Source organism: Prionailurus viverrinus, chromosome C1 (genome assembly GCF_022837055.1).
Source record: "Prionailurus viverrinus isolate Anna chromosome C1, UM_Priviv_1.0, whole genome shotgun sequence".
Taxonomy (NCBI): domain Eukaryota; kingdom Metazoa; phylum Chordata; class Mammalia; order Carnivora; family Felidae; genus Prionailurus; species Prionailurus viverrinus.
Window position 1 is genome coordinate 156,264,065 of NC_062568.1, and position 15,206 is coordinate 156,279,270.

Sequence of the window (15,206 nt, forward strand, 5' to 3'; positions counted from 1 at the left end):
ACAAAACATTGTAAAGTTAGCAACTGTAACGATATTCTTAATAACTTGTCAGACTGGAAAGAATTATTTCATAATCAATCCAGTATGTCAAATACTTCAAGAAATAACATGATTACAAAAATCGTATCTGTCATTCTCATTTTCTGCCTTTTTACTGTTTATTAATTTCACTAACTTGATAAATGGTATGTCGTGGGAAAATGGAATAAAATATTTTTGTATGCTCACATTATGAAAGCTATTTGCCCTCCATTACCAAAGGCAGTCAAGTTTCCATTCAAAATAACAAAACGTTCCCCGAATTCTACACTTCGTGAAAATCAAGCCATCTCTCTGCATGAATATTTCCCGAAAATTAAACACACCAATCTGAAAACACTAAGAAATCATTTGAAAATATTTTAAGAAGAAAGTGATGAAATATGCGAAATACTTAATACTGCAGTATAATCAACCTGTTATTTTAGAGTAAAAATGTACTTAATGATTTATTACAGCCACAACAGTGGATTCCTTGAGGACTCCAATTTCCTGTTTAGTACTTAAGTGACATCATAAAACTCTCAATGTACAGCGGGTACCCTGCGTTCATTAGACAGTAATATTTGAATTTTCACTCTTCACAAAGAGCACATCATTTTATTTCAAATGTTGGTTCTAGTATTTATCACGTAGCTTACTTCATAGCTTTATTTTTTCTTTGCAATTAACCCACTCATTTAATATTTTCGCAATGGGACAACAGAATAAAAACAAAAAGCCATCAATCCAAATTCAAAAATGTAACATTCTATTAAATTCCTCTCAAGAACAATTGTGAAACATAAAGGTGTACGTTTTTTAAACAAAAGAAAACCTTACGTTTCGGCCATAACCCATTTTTGTCATTAAAAAAATTAAGTATTAAGGCTCACTGAATTGTCAAAGAATATTAACTCAAATATATTCACTGCGCCAGAATCAGTTAACGGCAATGCATAACAGTTAAGTGAACTGACAACAAACTTCATTATCAAATTAACATAGGAATGAATAATTTTGTTACTTTTCAAAGAACTCAAACATCTGACTTAAAAAAAACACAAACTATATACAAAATTCATAAAATTTAGTTTGCCTTCCTCTCTCTCAATGCTCAAAGAACGACCACGTTGGCACAATTTAAGAAAAAACCCCAAATCCTGAGATTTTAAAAGGCTGTGCCTCTTTAATCCCCAAAACACTGTCTTCGCTTCTTTGCGTTAAGCCTAATACGCAGTTTCTTTCACAAGTACATCAACAGCCTGCCTCAACTAAAGCAACCTGGTCCAAGGGAGCGTCGACAAGGGCCTAGGAAATGGTGTAGTTAGGCCCCGAACGGGGAGGAGTTAGTAAAAACGGTGATGGTGGACGATACTCACTCTGGCGGGAAGAGGCGCAGTTCGTCGATCTTGCCTAGGAAACCGAAGAGGGTCCGCATCTGCTCAGAGCTAGCGCTCGGGGAGACATTAGTCACCTGGATTACCTCGGTGCCGCCGCCTCCGCCGCCACCGCCGCCGCCACCGGGCCCGCCGCTGGGGCCCGGGCCCGCAGTACTGGGGACGACGGTAGTGTTGCTCATGGCGCTGCTCGCGTTCTCGCTCCTGCTTTAACACATCAAACACACAACAAACAGTGAGAGGGAGGGGGAAGAGGAACCGGTTCGCCGGAGAGGAGACAGACGTGTGTCCGCTGTTACAGCCGCCGCTGCCACCGCCGCCGTTCCTCCACCCCGCCGCTTGTCGGGGGTGGGGGGGGGGCGAGAGCGCGCGAGTTCGAGACCACGAGAAAACAAACGGCCGCCCCCACCTCGCTTTCCAACCACCTCACTCGCGGGCCCGAGCTCCCCACAATGCCTTGCGGCGCAAGGGCGCGTCACCGTCGACCCCGCCTCGCGCAGGCCCAGCAAGCCTCGTCCGCAGCCAGAAAAATGCGAGGCACCGCGGTCTAATGGAGGTCGTCGTCCCTCTTCGCTACCCCCACCTTTTTTTTTTTTTCCTTTTTAAGAAGCGGAAGGCATTAACTTTAAAAAATAACCATTCACTCCTCTGCAAAAAACTGCACACCTTGGCAACTATTCTTATTAGAAATGACCACGGTATTTATTTCTTCACACAGAAGAGCTACAGATCTGTCCAGTTACTACGGAAATTTCCTCGCTAGTTACCAAATTTTCCTCCCCATCACTATACAGTTATAAACCTTTACATACATTTTGGAAACATTAACTTTTTAACCAATTTGCGTTGCCACTAAAACCTTGAAAAGAGATTTCAGTGTTTTACTTTAGCGCTTAACACACACATTTTATTTCACAAGTTGACTTTTTAAAAGCACACTTTATAGTACCTAAATATATTCAAGTATACGATCTGAAATTTCTACAGAAAAACTTGACTTACATACATATTATCTTGCTTAAAATAATTTTGAAGCTTTGACGATGAAAAATTGTCTCATTTTTCAACCTCATCTTAACTACTCACCCATTTTATCCAAACACGTGCAGTTCCCCAAACCTGACAAAATCTTTCATTTCACTGTGCCTTTATACAAATTATTAATGCCTTCCCTCATTTTATCTGCCATCCTCTGTGGGGCCTTCCTTCCCTCACACAACTTCTGCAAGCTGACTTAGGGCTTCCTCTTCTCTGCTCGACAACAGAGGATACATATACTGTATTTGTTATGTTGACATGTATCTCCTCCCAAAGCCGTTGAGTTTTCTGAGTCAGTTTAAGACTCAGGGAAACGTCTGTCACATAGTGAATGTCCAATAAATGTATTAAACACATGAATAAATATGCCTTAATGACAGAGCCATTTACTCTAAGACGATTGTTAAATATTTTACTTGTCCCTAAATATTTTTGGAGGCTAACCTGAGGTAGCCTCAGGTTTACCTCAGGTAAAACCTGAGGTCTTACAGGATATTTTTGTTCGTTAATACATCTATGCAATAAAGAAGTCAAGAGTGTGATTTGTGAGAGATTAGAACACAAAGTTATCGAGATTTGGATGTAGAGGCAATTAGCTAGGTTTATGCACTAAGTCCCTTCTAGTTCTTATAAAAACAAGGGGTAGGTTGGTTGCATGTAAGCCTCAGTAAAATTACAAATTACAACTAATGGCATGTCACTCATTGGTGTGTACTTGTGAATATAAAAAATGTCTGATAATTTATTTTCTCACTTTGAAGCTAACACATGTAACTGCCAATTACACACTCAATTTGTTAAAGTTAATTTGTATCAGGACAAAACTGAGGCTGCCCTAGTGGCCTGGCCCAAGTCATAAATCTAAACCTAAGTCAGCCTGCACCTACGGGAAACACCTACCTCAAGAAACCTAACTTACACCAATCACAGTCCTCTAACTCAGCTTTTAGTTAACTTATCTTATCTAGAAAACAGGGCCTGCTAGCTTTATAAGAAAATCCCTCAACCTCCTGGCCAATCATGTCCTATTTCTGTGCTGCTTCTCCTAATCTTCTCTAGAACATGCTCTTGTCCAAAATCTTTTGGGAAGGGTGTTTAACAGTTTGTGAGGCACCGTAATCCCCCAATCTATGGATTGTCTTCCCTGGAATAAAGGACATCAAACTCATTACCAAATTGTTTTTGCTTTGTTTTGTCATATGAAAAGTTCAACACTTACTAGAAGTACCTATCATGTGCCAATCCTGCTACATTGTTCTATGATAAAAGGACAACACAAAGGCAGGGTTCATACCTGCCTTTTTTTTTTTTCTTTAATGTTAGCATCTTTTTATTCTTTACTGGTGGATACACAGAAATCTTTTATGTTACTCTACATATATCTGACATATTTCATAATTAAAATTATACATTCAAACCAAAGAGAGTTTTGTGGTAAGATAAAATCTTTTAAACCATCAGAAGCCAGTTTATGTATAATGACTCACTGAATATGCCAATAGATGGTGTTTCCAAATGGAGAAACAATGTGGCAAAAAAGAATCTTATTATAATAAAGAGGATTTTTGAGTATTTTCAAGCCATCTGATAGGTAGAAAAAACACTAGATCTAGAGCCAGAAGAGTGGTCAGAATACCACCCTGTCATTTATAAAGTGTGATTTGAAGAAATTTCACTTCACTTCTAAGAATCTACTTCAATCAGGACCTGAATCATAATCATGAAAATCTTTGTAGGTCTAACAAGTAGATTAAATAATTAACTACCTTGAGTTATTGTTATATGATGCCCATAGAAATAACTAAAAGCAAATAAACATATCAAAGTAAATAACAAGTATATCTATTTTTATATCTATTTTTTATGTTTATTTTTGAGAGAGACACAGAATCTGAAGCAGGCTCCGAGCTGACAGCATAGAATTCGACATGGGGCTTGAACTCACAAACAGCAAGATCCTGACCTGAGCTGAAGTCAGACACTTAACTGACTGAGCCACCCAGGTGCCCTGAATCTATAGTAGTTTTAAATCACTTCAGATTTGTTTAGGGTCCTGATTAAACATAACTATAATATAGAATCTGAAGATGGGTATAATGGTCATCTTAATTTACTTTAACCTCCATATGATAAATGTTGTTAAAAACTTACAAATTCCTTCAAGTATTATGCACCTGTTATGTTCCAGGATTTTCCTAGACACTAGGAATACAGTAGAGAAAAGATAGTCAATGTCCCTGATCTCATATAACTTTAGTCTGACAAACTTTCAATGAATAAACACAAAGATGTATGTGAATAATATGCCATGATGAAAATAAACCAGGATAAAAGATAGGGGAGAAAGTGTTATAGAGCTGAGACTTTAATAAAAGAAGGAAGCAAGCCTTTTGAATTTCTGGGGGAAGAGCAATCCAAACATGAGAAATAGCAAATTAAAAAGATCCCAAGGGCAAGAATAAGTTTGAAGCTTTCAAGAAAAGTTGGAAGATCATTGTTTATATTTCAGAGAGACTTATAAGGAGATCCTGTCAGTATCATGTGGAAAGTGAAGTGAAAGAAATATGTAAAGGGAAGGGTCACAGCTGATCTTTGGGAGTAGATTGGGAAGGCTTCCAGCTATATCTGAATGAGAAATATTACCAGTGTAACCAAGATTTAATGCTATTTCTAATCCAAAGCAAAAAGTAATCTGTCATTTTGGCCTATATACCAGTCATATTATGGCTTATATAGTCATATAATTGTTTTTGGCCTATATATGCATGTTATAGTGCATGATTTCTTTTTTTTTTTTTCAACATTTATTTATTTTTGGGACAGAGAGAGACACAGCATGAACGGGATGAACGGGGGAGGGGCAGAGAGAGAGGGAGACACAGAATCGGAAACAGGCTCCAGGCTCTGAGCCATCAGCCCAGAGCCCGACGCGGGGCTCGGACTCACAGACCGCGAGATCGTGACCTGGCTGAAGATGGACGTTTAACTGACTGCGCCACCCAGGCGCCCCTATAGTGCATGATTTCTGAGAGGCTTTTGGAATATAGAAAATAACTTATAGGTTCCCCATAATGAAGTCCTATTACTTACAGGTGGGGAACAGCCATTATCACACTGCTAAGATATTGGCAGGAATATGTTGATATTCTGTAAAAGAATATTAGAAAGTAATACTTTACACAAATCTTCAGAAATAATACCAAGCTTCTTAGTCATAATGAACAAGCTTTAGTACTTTCCAATTTAAAGCTTCTACAAAGATCTCGTGTTTAAAAGAATGAAACTAGATCTCTATCTTACACCACTCACAAAAATTAACTCAAATGGATTAAAAACCTGAAACTATACAACTTCTAGGCAAAAAAAAAAGCAAAAACAAAACAAAACAAAACAAAACAACCCCCCCCCCCCAACACACACACCCAACAACAACAGGGAAAAAGCTCCTTGACATGGGACTTGGCAATAATTTTTTGGACACCAAAAGCACAAACAACAAAATCAAGAACAAATGAGTGGGACTACATCGAGCTAAGAAGCTTCTGCATAGCAAAGGAAACCATCAACAAAATGAATGAAAGTACAGAATGGGAAAAATATTTTTGCAAACCCATAGATCTGATAAGGGGTTAGTATCCAAAATATACAAGGAACTCCTACAACTCAAGAGCAAAAATAAATAAATAAATAAATAAATAAATAAATAAATAAATAAATAAATAAACAAATCCAATTTAAAAATGGCAAAGGACCTAAATAGACATTTGTCTAACAGTTATATGAAGTGATGCTCAGTGTCACTAATAATTGATTAGGGAATTGTAAATCAAAACTATAATATCACCTCACACCTATCAGAATGGCTAGCTAGCATCAAAAAGAGAAGAGACAACAAATGCTGGGAGGGTGTGGAGAAAAGGGAACCTTTGAGCACTGTTGGTGGTACCGTAAATTGGTACAGCTAGTAAGGAAAACAGTATAGAGGTCTCTCAAATATTAAAAATAGAACTACATATAATCCAACAATCTCACTTCTGAGACTGTATCTGAAGGAAACAAGAACACTATGTTGAAGAGATATATAAACCCCATGTTCACTGCAGCATTATTTGTAATATCCAAGACATAGAAAAAACCGAAGTGTCCACTGACGAATGAATAAAGAAGTTGTGGTATGTATATGTATGTGTATATATATACACAATTGTATTATCATTCAGCCATAAAAAACAAGGAAATCCGTTCATTTCTGACAACATGGGTGGGACTTTAGGGCATTATGGTCCCTGAAATAAGTCAGACAAAGACAAATATGGTACAATCTCACTTATATGTGAAATCTAACCTCTCCCCTCTACTGCCCAAACTCATAGAAAAAGAGATCAGATCTGTGGTTACTAGATGTAGGGGTGAGGGTAGGGGGAATTGGAAGAAAGTGGTCAACAGGTACAAATTTCCAGTTATAAGATAAATAAGCACTAGAGATGAAAAACAAAATGACTATTTAAAAAAATACATTTTTTCCTTTCTATTATCTATATGAGATGATGGGTATTAGCAAAACTTATTGTGATAATTCACAATACATTTAGATCAAATCATTATGCTGTACACCTTAAACTTATACAGTGCTGTGTGCTAATTATATCTGAATAAGACTAGGAAAAGAATACTTATAAAGATATTTCCAATGCAAAAAACAAATCTCATAATTTCAGCTGGAATTTCTTCAATTAAAAGATAGAATAGGCACAGGTATGTATTATCACTCTACCCACTGGATACCATGTTCCCAGTTGGATAAGTCAAGCAAGTCACCTGTTATTGTTAAGATACGCTTGTGCACACTAATAGAAAAGGCCTCCAAATTGACACAATTTTGCGAATCTGCAAAAGCAACAGAGTTTTAATCAAATTAGTTGTTAAGCAGCAATTTCTCTCTAGCAAATAACACTTTTTGAGGACAGGGAAGACAATGTATTTGTCTTTGTGTTTCCTGATGCCCAACAATACACTAGAACAAAGTCAGTATTTTTTTTTTTTTTTTTTTTTTTTTAGATACTGGTAAAGAAAGATCTTAAGTAGTGTTTTTTTTTTTTTAATTTTTTTTTTCAACGTTTATTTATCTTTGGGACAGAGAGAGACAGAGCATGAACGGGGGAGGGGCAGAGAGAGAGGGAGACACAGAATCGGAAACAGGCTCCAGGCTCTGAGCCATCAGCCCAGAGCCTGACGCAGGGCTCGAACTCACGGACCGCGAGATCGTGACCTGGCTGAAGTCTGACGCTTAATGACTGCACCACCCAGGCGCCCCACAAAGTCAGTATTTGACAAAATTTAGGAAGTATCATTTATGTGCTAGAAACTTCACAAATGCCTCACTCACATAATCCACTCAGCAAAGGCTTGCTGAATGCAGACAGGAATGTACTTGTTAGATTTACAAGGAAATCTGGTTGAGATAAACTTTCCAAGTATTTGGCTATACATTTTTTTCTCTATGGCTATAGAAAGTAGTAAGAAAAAATAGGAAATAAACTGCTGCTTACAGATCCTCAGCTTTAAAAAAACTTATCTGCAGATCTATCTTAATTTGAATTTCATTGAAAAAAGGGTTTTTAAGGTTTTTTAAAAAATAAAATCTACACCCAACGTGGGGCTCAAACTCACAACCCTGAGACCAAGAGCTGCACACTCCACCAACTGAGCCAGCCAGATGCCCCTTAATTTGAATTTCTAATTTACAATTAGAGAATTATATTTCTAATTCTATAAATTAGATAATTCTATAAATATTAATATCTATTTTAATATCAAAATTGTAAATCTCACGCTCCCCTTTCTTCTTCTCCATCTAAATGAAGAGGAGAAGCTAAAGGATAGTTAGCATTATGCGACCAACAGATAGATGGATGAATGGACACACATACTAGGACACAAAAAAAGTCTACTTAAATTTATTTCCAAATACTAGTTTTGTATTAATTTGTACTGTCTACCAGTAGCAGGAATATCTATGTTTTTCAATTGGACAGCACAGGGTCTATTAATACCTTGAATATTAACATAGAGGAAAAAAAGTAGAAGTTGGAGCATTAAAATGCTGTTGCCTATATATACATATGCACAGTATTCACAGCCATAATGCATATGTATTACTTGGAAAATCACGACTTACTTCTACAGATTTGTTTGGCTTTTTGGATTGAAGAGGGTCAACATAAATACTTGGATGGAGAAGCTCCGGATACAACTCAATACTATCCTCTATGTTATGAAAGGTTCTTTTGGAGTTTCAACTGAGAAAAGGCCATTTGAGGGGCTGCTTCACAATCGTTAAAAAAATTCAGTAGAGTTACACGTATCTTTATTCTAAGTAAGCAGTTTCAAGCATTTTAATATTAAAGTTATCCTTAAAAAAGGAATTAGGCATCTGCACCATTTGAGCACTTATTTTTTTCCTATGGTATAACACTTTCTGTTTATGAAGGAAAATTATTTCTAAGGTCTGATAAAACTGGGAAAAAAGAAAGTGTGTTCAACTCAGTAAAAAGAGGACCTACATTGGAATGCTTTTATAACGCCTTTTAATCCTGGCAACACTTAAGGTGATTATGAATGCAGACCTAGAGTTAAACTAAAGGGGCTCTACCACCAATGAAGGGAATTGTGACCTTTGGCTCACTACTTTATGCTTCACATTCCTCATCTGAAAAATAAGGATAAGAGTGGGTTGTTATGAGGATGAAAATACTAATACAAATGCTTAGAAAAGAAAATATTAACTTCTATTATTATCCTTACTCTACAAATTAAAAATCTTCCATTTTCAAAAATGAATAGTTACCTCAACTGGGTTCCATTTTATTTACACTATCACTATAGTTTAGGCTAGTACTGTGCCTTAGACATCATTCACATGAAAGATATTAATCAGAAAAGCTAATATATATAGAAGAGTTTCTTAAGATCTCACTTTAAGTTTGTTTGTTTGTTTTTGAGACAGAGAAAGAGCACTGATGGGGGAGGGGCAAGAGACAGGGAGGGAGAGAGAATCCCAAGCAGACTCCACACTGTCAGCACAGAGCCCGATGCGGGGCTTCAACCCATGAACTGTGAGATCATGACCTGAGCCAAAGTCAGATGCTAAACCTACTGAGCCACCCAGCTGCCCCAAGACTTCACATTTTAACATAGGTTTTGTTTTTGGCCTATTTAAAAATTATAAAGTAATAAATGCCAAATGTTAAATACTAAAACTATTTAAATGTTAAAAAGTCCAAGTCCCCCATTCCACTCCTCTGTGCATGTTCTCAACCTTTATAATAGGGGCTGCCTATAATTAGCCATGTGAGCCCTAATTCCCTTATGTGAAAAATGAGGACAAAAGTACCAGAGTTTTTAAGATTAAAAATAATATGAATATGAATCACCTAGCATAGTGTCCAGAACATAGGCACTCAATGAATGGTATCTATCATTATAGGAAAGTCTGTGTTCACCTTATCTTTTCAATGTCTTCCCTCAGAGCATTATTGTCAAACGTGAAAATATTTTGGTAGTAAACAGGTAAAACTAATTACTAGGTGTCCTTTCTTCTTTCAGAGGTTGCTACAACAGAAAAATGACACCAACAGATTTCAAATTTTCATACTCATTTTGATCCTAATACAAACAGCATGCACAAATAATTGATAATGGCTAAACAAAGCATCCCTTTTTTGGTAAAATGCAAATGTTTCATGGAAAAATCTTTCTAGGAAGGCTTCAATTACTTTTCTACATTTTTAGAGCAAGAGTATTAGTATTCTTATTTTTAAAAGACATAAGCAATTGCATATATGCTTGATTAATCTTAAAAGTACTATGACATGGGTTAGAGCAACAGACCATCAAATGACCAAAGCACAGAAAAAAAAAAAAAAGGAAAATATTACTAAGTACATGAGACCATCTGAATTCCTGACAAACGATAAGCTAAAGACCATAATGCTTTTTCCCAAATGCCATTCTAGTCACTTGAAACTGTAACTATGAACTGCAATTAGCTCACATTAAGGTCTAAAAACACAGAGATGTTGATCAAATAATTATTTTGGATAGAAGAGATGGTGGAAAAGTAACTTTCTTGGAAATGAATTAAAAACAAAAAAGGTCAGTCTCTCTAAAATGGAAAATAATCAAAGCCGTATTAACTATGTAAATTCAGTAATGAGGGCAAAACATGTATCTCCAGAATGATGAAGAACAAAGCTGGGTTCACAGATTTGCCTTGTAGGGACCAGATATGTATGTATGTACATAGGTATGTATTTATTTTTTCAAAAAAATTATTTACTTATTTTGAGAGAGAGAAAGAGCTCAAGTGGGAGAGGGACAGAGAGAGGGGGAAAGAGAGAAACCCAATTAGGCTCTGTGCTGTTAGCACACATCCCAACACAGGGCTCGATCTTGTGATCCATGAGATTGTGACCTGAGCCGAAATCAAGAGTCAGATGCTTAACTGGCTGAGTCACCTAGGCACCCCAGGACCAGGTATTTAAATGTTCACTAGTATTTGAATATCCCAATGATGGTACCTTTCAAATTATTGAAGTATACGTAACTGTGATATTTTAAATGATAGGGAAAAAAAACCGATTGGGAAAAAATTGTGGACAGTCTTAAAGGTTCTTAAAGTTAAACTAGTGTTTATCTTAATTTCAGTTGTGAGTATAAATATTCTGTCTTGAAATCTGAGTATCAAATTTTTAAATAAAAATCTATTGATTGTGATTATCAACAAACTATCAAATCATCCTTATATTTCTTTCTTATCAACTTAAGTTGACACTAAGAAAAAAGTCACAGTGACCATATATCTTGTCTTATTAAAACCTTATAAAAACTGTTCATATAGAACAATATACGCCATGTATAATCATGTAATTTTACTCCTTTTTTTTTTCTTAAAGTATTGAGCAAATGAAGCTGCAAGCTGAATTCAACAGAACAAAATTGTCAGCAGGGGTGATATAAAGTCAAATTTTAAAACAGTGGATTTTTACTAAAACCAATTTTTAGGGGTTGGGCCTGGGTGGCTCAGTTGGTTAAGCGTCCGACTTCGGCTCTGGTCATGATCTCATGGTTCGTGGGTTTAAGCCCCAGGTCAGGCTCTGGGCTGACCGCTCAGAGCCTAGAGGCTGCTTCATATTCTGTGTCTCCCTCTCCCTCTACCCCTCCCCTGCCACACTCTGTCTCTCTCTTTCCAAAATAAACATTGGGAAAAAAAACCAACCATGTTTAAGCAGATTTATTTACTAGTGCTTTTGTATGTATTAATATAAAGATAGAATGATATTATAAAGCACATTCTAGGATTTGGTGTCCTAATTTTCTCTCTGTATTACTTTACTACTTTAAAGCAGACAAATTCCTAAACCCTATAAAATTAATATTTTCAGTCAGAGAAACATTAATCTTGGAAAAATGAGCAAGAAAATAGCTATTAAAGGTTAGGAGTAGGAATCACTGGGAATAATGGGAAACAATCTCAGCTGATTTTAGAAAAAACAATAAACAATACCATAGTGCCTTTTATTTAATGACAGAAGAAGACTGCTTTATAACCACCCATTCAGCTTTTTTTCAATAGAAAGGAAATAAACCAAAAAATAAAACTAATAGTAATAGGATTTTAAAAAATGTATTTTTTAATTAGTTCCTCTACTTTTCTTCACAGGAAAAACACTAGCATGTAAAAGCCTTTTTAAAAGATGAAAATGAGGGGCGCCTGGGTGGCTCAGTCGGTTGAGCGTCCGACTTAGGCTCAGGTCACGATCTCGTGGTCCCCGAGTTCGAGCCCCGCGTCGGGCTCTGGGCTGATGGCTCAGAGCCTGGAGCCTGCTTCCGATTCTGTGTCTCCCTCTCTCTCTGCCCCTCCCCTGTTCATGCTGTGTCTCTCTCTGTCTCAAAAATAAATAAACGTTAAAAAAAATTAAAAAAAAATAAATAAAAGATGAAAATGATAGTTTCCTAAAGCTGGTGGACCAAAATTCTCTTGTATTGAAAGTAGAGAGAAATATAAGACCCAACACTTGAATCAAATATTAAACTACCTAGAACAAGCTCACTGCTTTATGACTCAAAAGTGAAAAAGCACAGGGAACATACAAATGAATTTCCTAAAATAAAATGCACTCTCTCCATCAGAAAAAATTACCAAAAATTTTGTTGTTATTACAACAAAATACAATTCAAATCCAGATTTAAAACTATGAATAAAAATGCAAAATATGTACTGTCTTCAATGAAATAGTATAGAATGTTTAAAAGTTGGTAGTTATAGGCATAAATGGAAAACAAACGTGAAACTGCAAAATGAAATTTTTAAAGAAAACTGAAAGATGTGGGTAACAAACATCTGAAAAGTTGAATATTTAAAACATGGAGAGCCCCTGTCCTATATAATTTGCTCTCAATTTTGATCATTTAAAATAACTGACGGGGCACCTGGGTTGCTCAGTAGGTTAAGTGTCTGACTCTTGATTTGGGCTCAGGTCAAGATCTCATGGCTAGTGAGATTGAGCCCCACATTGGGCTCAGTGCTTACAGTGTGGAGCCTGCTTGGGATTCTCTCTCTCCCCCCTCTCTGCCTCTCTCTCTCTCTCTTTCTCAAAATAAATAAATAAAGACTTTAAAAACATAAAATAAAATAACTTACTGACAGAGGAAGGGACAAACATAGAAAAAATTTGAGTAGTAAGTATATTAAAATGTAAAAAATTCAACTTAAGAAAACATTTAATAAGCAATATATGTTAGGTTCAACAATTCCAATCAATAACAACAGTGTTAAAAAGCGAAATGCTCTCTCAATAACTTTACAATAAGATAGCAGTTCTCACTGATTAGGCAATATTCTGAAAGATAAACAATACTAATTCAAAGTAGGCTACATCTAAATCTCTTAATTTACACACACACACACACACACACACACACACACACACACACACACACCCACACCCTTCCTAGAAATGTCTGAAAAGCAAATTCACTTTGCTCTTAGTTGGTAATATTTTTTAAACAAATGTGCTTAAAAATTTTGCAGAAATTAATGCCATTTTCCTTTACTACTGTTTCTCTTTTGCCTCAGTAAATCCATCTTACCTACTGTACCTTTCAGTTTTGAAAAAAATCTAACAAGTCAGAGTGGCCAAAATGAACAAATCAGGAGACTATAGATGCTGGAGGATGTGGACAAACAGGAACCCTCTTGCACTGTTGGTGGGAATGCAAACTGGTGCAGCCACTCTGGAAAACAGTGTGGAGGTTCCTCAAAAAATTAAAAATAGACCTACCCTATGACCCAGCAGTAGCACTGCTAGGAATTTACCCAAGGGATACAGGAGTACTGATGCATAGGGGCACTTGTACCCCAATGTTTATAGCAGCACTCTCAACAATAGCCAAATTATGGAAAGAGCCTAAATGTCCATCAACTGATGAATGGATAAAGAAATTGTGGTTTATATACACAATGGAGTACTACGTGGCAATGAGAAAGAATTAAATATGGCCCTTTGTAGCAACGTGGATGGAACTGGAGAGTGTGATGCTAAGTGAAATGAGCCATACAGAGAAAGACAGATACCATATGTGTTCACTCTTAGGTGGATCCTGAGAAACTTAACAGGAACCCATGGGGGAGGGGAAGGAAAAGAAAAAAAAAACAGGTTAGAGTGGGAGAGAGCCAAAGCATAAGAGACTCTTAAAAACTGAGAACAAACTGAGGGCTGATGGGGGGTGGGAGGGAGGGGAGGGTGGGTGATGGGTATTGAGGAGGGCACCTTTTGGGATGAGCACTGGGCATTGTATGGAAACCAATTTGATAATAAATTTCATATATTCAAAAAAAAATGTAAAGAAAAAAAAGAAAGATAGAAAGGCTTCCATTTTAAAATCAAATTAACTATGGAAGGATAGTGGTTATTCTTGATGCCTTCCTTTTGTTACCTTCTACATCAAATATGTAATCCTCACCCACTCTTGTTAATCTTGCCTCCTTTACATCCTTCAAACTCCTAGATAGTCCTCTTGATCAAAACAGGAACAATCCAGTGTCATCTCTCATCTGTATTCATGCATCATCTTCCTAGGGAGATACCTCCCGTCTTCATACATGCTCTTTCTTCCCTGGGTTCATCCCCAAAGTTAACTTCTGGAAGAAAAAACTTACCTTGTCTCTCTCCTGATTAAAAATTCAGTGTCTCCTATAATGGTTAATTTATGGGTCAACTTGGCTTGGCTATAGTGCTCAGTTGTTTGATAAAATAATACTCTAGATGTTGCTGTAAAAATATTTTTTTAAGTTGTAATTAACATTCAAATCAGTAGATTTTTGAGTGAAGCACTTTACCTTCTGCAATGTGTATGGGCTTCATCCAGTTGGTTGAAGGCCTTAAAAGCAAAGACAGATTTTGCGAAGAAAAAGGAATTTTCTTCAAGATTTAAACATAGAAACCTTGCCTGCATTAGTTTTCAGCTTTCTCTTTATCTCTAGTTTGATAGATTAGATAGATAGATGGATACATACATACATACATACCTATGTATGTAGATAATAGATGATAGATAGATATAGATAGATAGATAATAGAGATAATAGGTATAGAGACATAGATACAGGTAAAAAAAAGAAAAAATCTAACATGTAGCAATGTTCATAAGAGTAATATGGATATGTCTGAAAATGTCTTATTAAATTTT

General features: G+C 36.4%; 1 protein-coding gene across 7 annotated transcripts in view; it reads right to left on the bottom strand.

The window, feature by feature from the left end:
• SRSF11 (serine and arginine rich splicing factor 11) overlaps window positions 1–15,206 on the bottom strand; it is a 44,627-nt gene that overhangs the window by 26,358 nt on the left and 3,063 nt on the right. For 4 of the 7 annotated variants that reach the window (XM_047871009.1, XM_047871007.1, XM_047871006.1 and 1 more), the window contains one exon: window positions 1,401–1,625. In XM_047871009.1, the coding sequence (XP_047726965.1) occupies window positions 1,401–1,600 (200 nt within the window). In that variant the 5' untranslated portion in view covers window positions 1,601–1,625. Of the gene's footprint in view, window positions 1–1,400; window positions 1,626–1,827; window positions 1,962–15,206 lie in introns of those variants that run through there. The other 3 variants (XM_047871008.1, XM_047871005.1, XM_047871010.1) reach the window with 2 other exon arrangements.